General features: G+C 59.6%; 1 protein-coding gene across 1 annotated transcript; it reads right to left on the bottom strand.

Annotated features, from left to right (window-relative positions):
- Positions 1-5384: 5384 nt before the first annotated feature.
- TMEM270 (transmembrane protein 270) lies at positions 5385-9152 on the bottom strand. The gene is made up of 3 exons (XM_046667750.1): positions 7894-9152; positions 5825-6262; positions 5385-5681 (listed from the first exon to the last, which is right to left on the bottom strand). The coding sequence occupies exons 1-3, from the start codon at positions 7963-7965 to the stop codon at positions 5385-5387; spliced, it is 807 nt and encodes a 268-aa protein (XP_046523706.1). The 5' UTR covers positions 7966-9152.
- Positions 9153-9413: the final 261 nt, after the last annotated feature.

Raw genomic sequence — 9413 nt, 5'->3', positions numbered from 1 at the left:
CAGGAGCCCAGCTAGGCAGAGGGTGCGGGCCGATCGCGGACCCCCAACCCTGGGCGCTCAGCCACCAAGTTGAGGTGGCAGAAGGGGTGCTCCCACTCCCTGAGCACCCACCGTAGGCCAGGCCCTGTACAAGCCCCTCACCTGCCACATCGGTTCCCCCAGCCCCTGTGTGGGGTGTGGTGTCCCCATCACAAAGATGGGCAGCTCCCAGAGGAGCCAGCCTGTCTAAGGCCACCGGCCAGGCCAGGCAGGGCTGGAGGGGCTCCAGGGACCTGCCCCAGCCCCGGCTTGGGTTTGGACTTGAGGCTCTGTGGGCTAGTGGCTCCAAATGGTGTCCGGGAAAAGCCTTCGTAAGAGAGCCCAGAGGAGGTGCCCTCCATGGAGGCTGGCCCTTCTCTGCATTCAGCACATCTGCCTCGTATGGTGGGACAGCTGAGAGAAGCCCTGAGAAGGCAGAGTCCAGGGACTGCAGCAGAGCCTCCCACCACCCAGGGGGCCTCCAGCCTAGAGAACTGATGTCTCCCGGCAGCCCCCTCCTCAGTGTTAGGAGCTGAGCCCTGACCCCCTTCCACCAGACCCTAGAAATACTGCTGAGAGACAGGGATGAGGGCAAAGGGCAGGTCCTCAGGAGAACCGCTCATCCTCTAAGCTTCAGTCCCCACATCTGTACCATGGCCCCAGCTCTGGAGTCTAAGCCAGGAGGGCAGCGGTCAGAGGGCAGGCCCACCTGACCACGGGGCAGCTGCCAGGAGGCCTGTCCTAGAAGAGGCCTCTGGGTGGAGAGCATCCCCAGACCCCAGTAGAGAGGTGGGCTGAACAGACACGGCTACACCCTGGGTGCAGGCATCCCACCAGCTCCTTTGAAACCTGCCCTGACCAGGCGGCCCAGGAGAGGGACAGCAGGCCTGGCACATTCTGGCCTGGGCGGGGAGCTGGCTGGGGTGGTGGGCCGAAGTGAGGAGCACTAATAGGTTATGTCAGGCCAGAGCTCTGGGGAGGGGGCCGCGCCTCTCGGCTCTGGCAGCCCTACCTGGGGCCCGTGCCCAAGAGCTGGGGCCAGGACAGCGATGCTGGCGTGGTTCTGAGGACGGCGCAAGGGCTGCTGGGCCCTGAGCGGGGAAGCCTCATTTAGCCACAGTGGCCAGGAAGGCAGGATGAGCCCCGACTCCCCATCCTCAGAGACAGCCGCCATGGGCTGCGGGGTCCTATGGGAAGAAAGCTGGAGGGGTTCGCCAACCCTACATGGAGCTCAGCTTTGTGGGGAGCAGAGCCCTGGGGGCCACTGCCAGCCACAGGAAAGCCTTCTCACGACCCCTACTTCCTCCTCTGCCCAGATTCCCTCCCCAGGGCTCCGGCATCCCCTCCCCAAGCCAGGGGACCCTGATTTCTCAGCCCTGTACTCTCGCTGCTCTGCCTGGGGTCTGCCCAGCAAGCTCCGTACTCCAGTCTCGCCTTGACAACCCCAACACCACTGTCTCTCCTGGGGTCGGGATGGGTCGGGAGCTGGGGGACAGGGCGAGGCCTGGAAATGAGTCCCTCTCCCAGGCTCAGGGCTGTGGGCTCAGGGGGGTGAGCGGGAGCTCAAGGAAGCCAAGGGGGCTCAAGGAAGGGGGGGTCAGTGAGAGGCCAGGGACTTGGGCCTGGGACTGAGGAGGGGGCCCCTCGCATCCGTGGCGGGGCGGCCAGCGCCCTGTGTGTCTTGGCCGAGTGGGACCCCTGGGCCGCCAGGTATGTAACAATTCCAGCCATTTCCTGCCCTATTAATGAGAAAGGGGCTGATATAAATACACGCTCAGCATAAATAAATACAGGCCAGGCCCGGACTGCATAGCAGACAGATTGCGTGGAGCTGCTGGCCAGCCCTTCAGCCAGTTCCCCCCACCCTGCCCACGGCCCCCCCACCGCCCCCCACTTGCTTTCCTCCAGTGGGCTGGGCCCCTGCACACTCACAGGCCTGAGATGGACGGACTGACCGCCCTCACCCCTGGCCTCAGGACAGGGTCCTTGTAGCCCCCGGGAAGCGGGCAGGCTGGGCGAAGGAGCTGGGATCCCCACCGCCTCCCTCACCAGACCGTGCACAGAGCCAGTGACATCCCTGTGAGGCAGGGGGTGCTATCATTGTACCTGTTCACAGATAAGGAAACTGAGGCTCACATGGTTAAGGAACTTGCCCAAGGTCACATGGCCAGGAGGTCGTGGGTCCAAGATTCAAACCAGAGGCTTTCTGATCCCAAAGTCCCTGATGTGCCCACTGTGTGCGAAGGGCAGCCAAGCACAGGTTTCACCCTCCTCCCTTCCTTGCTCCCTCCCAGGCCCCAGCCCTGGGAGGACTTACGTTCAGGGAGGACTTGGTTTCAGGGAACCACTCTCAGCTCGTGGAGGGACCCTATCGCACCAAGAGGCCTCACCCAAGGTCACACGGAGAGGCAGGGCCAAGCTATGGAACCGAAGCATCTGCCCCCAGCCTGGGCCTTCTCCTCAGACCTCAGGCTCAGGGTGGGAGGGCTGTCTCTTTTCACTGGCCTCCCCCTGTCCAGTGCCACCCCAGCTCCCCAGCCTGGATGTTTCCCACGGTGGGGGGACTCAGGTGTCAGTCTGTGCCCTAGAACCCAGCCTGGGGCCCTGGCCTGAGCACGGATCTGCAACAGCAGCTAGAAAAACCCAGGTCCAGAGAGGGTAGGAGCCTGACAAAGTTCAGACAGCAAGGGGCAGATCTGGGGCCAGCACCCAGGGTCTTGCCCTCTGGCTGCAGTACATTCCTCTCTTGGAGACCCAGTTCAAATGCCCCCTCCTTCAGGAAGCCTTCCCAACCACCCCAGCCCAAAGAGCCCTTGGTCTGCTCCCAGCCTTCCTCTGCCTTCCAGCCTTTGAAGTCTTCTCTCACTGCCGGGTCTTGTAGGTGGGCACTGGGCCGAGGCACGGCCACACGAGAGTGCCCCCTCACAGCCCTAGTGTGGACGGAGGGGCGAGGCCCTTACAAAGTCGTGGTCTCATCTCCATCAGCAGCCAACAGTTTGGGGGCCAACTGTTGGAGGGGGTGAGTTGACCAGGTGGGCACGCTCAGGGCAGCAGGGTCCTAAGGCCCAGCTGGTCTCCCGGCCCCACCTCACCCGCAGGTCCAGGGCCCAGCTAGGCCCTCTCCCCTCTGGTAGACTGGACCCATGATCTCTTTGCCCCCAGCCCTGGGCCCCTCTCCCCAGGCTCACTCCAGCTGTGTGAGGTCTCAGCCCCAGGCTCCTAGGGCTGTGGCAGGAGGGGTGGGAGCACAGCATGTAGCAGGTCAGAGAGGAGTTCCCCAGGGCAGGGGCCACCTCCCAACCTACGCCCTCCATCCCTTCCCCAGGCAGTTCCTCAGAGGCCCAGCCCCTCCCATGCTTGAGAGCTACACTGTGGGAAATAGCAGGACCAGTAGCCAACCCGAAAGGCCTCAAAGCAGCCATGAGAAAGGATGAGACATCCACGTGGATCGACTTGGAAACGGGTGGGTGGCATGTGATCAAGTGAGAAAAAGCAATTTGCCTAACGGTATGTATAGTAGGATCGGCTCTCCGTCAGCACCATCTCTAGGTGCTTACGTGAGCAGGCATGCAGGTGTGCATATCTGCAAAGAATCATGGCTGGAAAGACAGCACCGTTGACCCTGTTTCTTTCCAATTTAGAACCAGAGAAGAAGGAAACATTTTTACCTTATCATCTCTGTTTTTTTGGTAATTTTTAAAAATTTAGTAGAAGGAAAAAATACCAGTATTCAATCTTACTCTAAACCCACTGCCCAGGGCTGTCCAGCCTCCGGCCCATCCCCCAGCTCCATCCAGGCACTTGTCACCATCCTTCCCCTCCTCTCTTGGCCTTTGAGGCCCCTCTCTGCCTGCCCCTCCCTCCCAGCACCCAGGCCCCACAGCCTCCAGCCCTGTCAAGCCCCGGCTTGGGCCCCGGCAGCTCATGGCCCAGCCACCTCCACAGGGACCTCCATCCCACTCCCCCCGTCCCCACCCTCAGCAGTAGCCAACTTCACACACTTCTGCACTCAGCTTTCCCTGTGGGCTGTGTGGGGATTCTGGAATCCCAGCCGCATCTACCCCTTCGCCAGGATCTTGTAAGTTCCCCCCAGCAGGTAGCCTGCCTCGTTGGCCAGATGGGAGCCCTTCAGATGTCTCCCCGCGGGGCAGGCCGGGCCTGCTCCTCAGACTCGGAGGAAGGGCCTGAAAGTTCACCCCACAACCACCTTGGGCCATCTGCAAGTGCATATGGGAGGCAGGGCAGGAATCCGGCCCCAACTTCCCTGGGAACCAGAATGGAGAAGGCGAAAGCAGGGCAGAACTCTCTGGAACGTCCTCCCACACTCCCAGCACCCTTGGGCTTGGGAGTGAGTGAGGGGTGATTGCTAACTCCCAAGAAACCATCCCTTCCTCTCTTCTCACAGAATCACTCACCTCAGGGTGGTGTCTGGGGTTCTGACCCACTGCAGCCTGAGCTTGCATAGCTACGTCAGCCACCCCCTCAGCAGGACCTGGGCAGCTAGGGGCGAGTCTGAGATACTGGATGCTTCCCTCTCCTGGAGGAGATGGGTGGATGGGTGGATGGGTGGAGCTGTGGAGGGATCTGTGGGTGAGTGGGTGGATGGATGGGTAGTTGGGTGGGTCAATAAGCTGATGGATGGATGAGTGGGTGGGTGAGTGGCTGGATGGATAGATGGATGAGTGGGTGGATGGATGGATGGATGGATGGGTGCGTGGGTGGGTGGATGGGTGGGTGGCTGGCTGGCTGGCTGGCTGGCTGGGTGGATGGATGGGACAGTGAGTGGCTAAGCATGTAAATCAATGGATGGGCTAGTTGCAGACCAGCTCAGGAGTAACTACCTCTCGAAGGAATTTTCTAAATCTTTGAAATGAAATGTGAGGCCCTGGCACCCCCCAGAGGATAGAGTCTCTAACTACCCATCTCCCCTTAAGCCCTGGACACCAACAGTCCTGAGAACCACGGGCACGGACCTGGAGAAAGTTAGGGGTTCCGGCAAACAAAAAACCTGGGGCCCAGTGCTGGCTCTTCCCCTAACTTACTCTGGCATGTTGGGAATGTTCGGTCTTCTGCAGCTCAATTTTCTCATCTGGAAAATGGAGCTAATCCAACCGGATGCCTGTGCTGCTATGAGATTTAACTAAATTATGTGTGTAAAGTGTCTGAGATGGTCATCTGGCACAGGTCAGGTGCTCACGGAATGTGATTTCTTTCCCGGGGCAGCCCAAGGGCACACATGCACACACATGAACATGCACACACATGTGGGCACACACGCATACACACTCCTCCAGCCCACTAGGGAAGAGGGATGGAGAGTGAGACCCTAGGCCAGACCAGACCAGGAGAGGCAGATGGGGACACATTTATTCTCCAGGGGTTCCATGCTCTGGCAGGACTGGCCCAGCCTGGGGGGCCAGGGGCTCAGGGAAAAGGGACTCAGACAAGGGACCTAGGGCCTCCTGGGGCTCAGCCTCCTGGGCCTGGGCCAGCTGGGCTGTGTGCTCAAAGGCAGCCTGCAGCAGGTGGGAGGCGAGGCAGGTGGTCCATGTGACAAGATAGGCCAGGTGCCAGGAGGTGAGCACTGTCGTGCTCTCCACCCACCAGTACAGACGCTTCAGCAGGGCCAGGAGCTCCAGCACCACGCAGTTCTCCAGCAGCGCCTGGAAGGGGCAAGCAGACTGGCAGGTGGTCACCAGGAGCTAACACAGCTGCACTGCCTGGCTGCCAGACCCAGCCCAGCCCTGGCCATGCCCAGTGCCCCAAGCTGGCCCTCAGCAGCCCAGCCCACACCCCACCCACCCACCTTGCTGGGCAGCCAGCCCAGGCTACAGCGGTGGGCCTTCCAGCACAACTTCCAGGTCAGCAGCAGCAGCAACAAGACCACCAGCATCAGGCTGTGTAGACATGACAGAAGCAGGTCCATCCAGGTGGCCACAGACAGGCCCAGCCACTCCCAGGCGCCTAGCCGCTTCGGGGCCAGGCTAAAGGCCCGGGCACAGCCAAGCATGCCTGCCCACACCAGCCTGGGTGCCCGCAGCACCAGCTGCACAGGAACCTCCATCAGTGCCAGCCCAGCCCGGAGAACCCGGGCCATGGGGCAGGCTGTGAGCACCGGGGTGGGTGGGTAGGCCTGCTGGCCACAGGACCCCTGGGCCTCCTGGGCCAGCCCCGACAGCCAGTGGTTGAAGAGGACGATCTTGAGGAGCAAGAAATTATAGAGGTGGGCCCGGTTCTGCACCAGCTGCAGGAGAAGGAGAAGCAGTCACCACCCATGGTCACTCACTGGGGGCTGGAACCCCATCTGCTCCAAGTTTTATTAGAGGTGGGAGACTGCCAGCCCACCTTGGGCCAGGGCCTCCCCCTCTCAAGGCCTCTGTTTCTCCACACACAAGAATGATCTTTATCTGTCCACTTCTCTTTTTTTTTCTTTTTTTGGTGAGGAAGATTGCCCCTGAGCTAACATCTGTGCCAGTCTCCCTCTATTTTGTATGTGGGGTGCAGCCACAGCATGGCTTGAGGAGCGGTGCTAGGTCTGCACCTGGGATCCAAACCCACAAACCCCACACTGCCGAAGCAGAGTGCATGAACTTAACCACCGGGCCGACCCTATCTGTCCACTTCTAAGTACTCCATTATCAGAAGGGAACTTTAGAAAGTGTTTCATGTTATATTTGGTTTTCTTTCCTTTGATTTAAATGATTGCTTATAATGCTCCAGACTGAAGGAGGTAGATTTATTATTATTGTTATCATTGTTGTTATTATTATATAAGGAATGACCATCCCCCTCAATGCTCTAATCCCGCGAGACTTAACCCCAGATCACTTTCTTCTCGTGAACGCTTGGGCCTCCCTGCACATCGGTTGCCTCTCGGTGTCATGAGGGCACCTGGGGGCGAAGGGCAGTGCCATTAGGGGCAGAGAGATGTGAGGCATGGGGGCTGGTGACGGCGTTAATAACTGGCCCGCTGAGAGGGGTGAAGATAGCCAGATTTCCGTCCTGGGTGACAGTGTGGGTATGACGTCTCCCAACCACCAGGAGGAAGAGAGGCGCTGGGTGGGGAAAGTGTCTGTAAGCGAGAAAGCTTCACCTGAGTCCTGGAGTTGAATGGCCCCTCCTCACAGCCCTAATACCCCAGCCCCTGAGTAACGCCCGCCCACCCATCTGGACCCCACGTGCCCCTGTCCACAGGACCACCTGGAGCCCTAAGGGACGGTGTGAGAGGCAGCCATCTGGGGTTGGCTATGTGCCCCACCATGGGCGGGATCAGCAGAGCCAAGGGGGTAGGGCTATGCTGGGAAAGGAAGGGACCCCAGGGGTCCAGCTAGGAGAGGAAGTAGGTGGGAGGCAGGAAACAGGAGCTGGCCTCCAGCTCACAGTGTTGAGACCAGCAAGGAGAGAAACCTACTATATCCCACACAATCCCAGGAGAGGAAACAGAGGCTCAGAGAGGTGGGGTGACTTGCCCAAAGTCACACACCTAAACAGTGGCACAGCCAACATTCAAATCCAATTGTCTGTCTCTTTCTACTGCACCATGTGATCTCCCTTCCTAGGCCACAGTCCCGACCCAGGGGACCCTTTTCTGATGACTCAGCCCTCTGAGGAGTTGTGATTTGGAGATGTGGCCCTGGTCAGCTGTACTTGTTTGACAAAGACGGCTGGGAAGAGCCATGCTTAACCCCCAGGAATGACCCTCTATAGAGAAAATTCCGGCACTGTGGCTTGGGGGCGGGGCTTCGGGGAGCCAGCAGATCGCTCCAGGGGACAGGCAGTCACCTAGTTCCACGGTCAACAGGGTCCAGCAGGTCTGAGGCAGCTGTGAAGGGCCAGGCGTGTGGCCCCTACCCCTCCGCCCTCACCCCCACTCACCAGCACACAGAGCTTCGCCAGCAGCCGCAGAATCCCCCAGAGGCTGGATCTGACCGGGGGGACGACCTCCATGTCTGCCCTCCTCCCGCTCCTCCAGCTGGGAGAGGCAGGGTGACCTCACAGACACCACAGGGTGGGGGCCAAGTCACCGTGGGGACCCAGTTGCCACAAGAGATCCCCCTTCAGCTGCCTCCCACCCCGGAGAAAGTCCTCGGGGCCTGCAGGAGACCACTGAAGCAGCAATGCGCACCAAAACAGGCCGAGGGCAGGCAGGCACTGCACCTTCCCCATCATTCCAAACCCCAACGGATCGGATGGAAGGCCTGGGAAATAGAAGTCTCTCCCCCAGGGCCGCAGGTGACGAAATGTTGACAGGCAGACAGAAGCCCAGACGTAAGCACCCCCATTCATTCTTCCCGCATTTTGCTAAGGTTGGTCCCCAGTCACAAGGCAGAGAAATGAGATTGCGACCTTTATTCTCAGGTCTCAGTGACGTCTCGGTGGGTTCTGAGGCCAGGCTAGCACCGTGCAGGGGAGAGAAGATGTGCCGACATAAGGGTCTCGGAGGGTCGTGGAGAGGGGCATGTGCTGAGGGAAGGGGGGCCATTTGCTGAGAAAGCCCCCTTGGGGCCACAAGAGGCTAGAGGAGGCCACAGGCTTCCCGGAGCATCTTGGATTGGTGGCCGGAACCTCAGGTTAGTGCCAAAGAATTAGAATTCTGGGAGAATGGGGAATCTTGAGCATTGCTTTCCTGTCTGGGTGCCGGTAGATGGCCCCAGGGGGTGCAGGACAAGGCCCTGGGGTCTTTCAGAAATCATAAAAAATTTGCCCTCTGGCAGACAGGGTGCTGTGAGCGGAGGGCACCTCTGCGCAGATTACAGCAGGGCGTGCTGCCCCAGCCCTTTCACATGCACACAGCGTGATTTCAGTCCTCACTCGCAGCTCAGCCAGGCAGGCTTGTGCAGGATACAACCTGCCCAACCATACAGGGCAGCCTGTCACAATGAGTCCCTGGAATGTCAACGATGACTTTTGCCCAGGGCAGTCCTGTTCACCCATTCATTTCCTCCCTTGGGGCAGCAGCTGGAGGGTGGAGTGTGCAAAGTCCCTCCACTCTGTCCTCTGCCCTGTCCCTCCCCTACCCATCCTCTGTTTCTCCAACACTGTGGCACTGAGAGGTCACAGGGACTTCAGAAAGGCCTCCTTGAGCTAAGTTTTGAAGGATGGGTAGGAGTTTTCCAGAGAAGAAAGTGTGCCGGAAGGTCCAGGCAGACGCAACAGCACGATTCGAACAATTCCGTATTACTAGAGCATAAAGCAGAATGTAGGAGGAGAACAAGGGAGGTGGTGAGGTTGGCAAGGGCCACCTGGGCCACAGAATATTCTTCTAAAGGACAGAAGCCATTGAAGAGCTGAGGCTACAAGGCAAGTGGAGACGGCTAGGGGTTTAGGACGGCCCCTCCAGCTGCATGAGGAGGTAAACTTGCAGGAGAAGGGGCCTGGGGGGGACCAGGCAGGAA

Source organism: Equus quagga, chromosome 7, assembly GCF_021613505.1.
Source record: "Equus quagga isolate Etosha38 chromosome 7, UCLA_HA_Equagga_1.0, whole genome shotgun sequence".
Classification (NCBI taxonomy): domain Eukaryota; kingdom Metazoa; phylum Chordata; class Mammalia; order Perissodactyla; family Equidae; genus Equus; species Equus quagga.
Note: the sequence above shows the minus strand (reverse complement) of the source record. Positions and strands in the feature narration are given on the sequence as shown.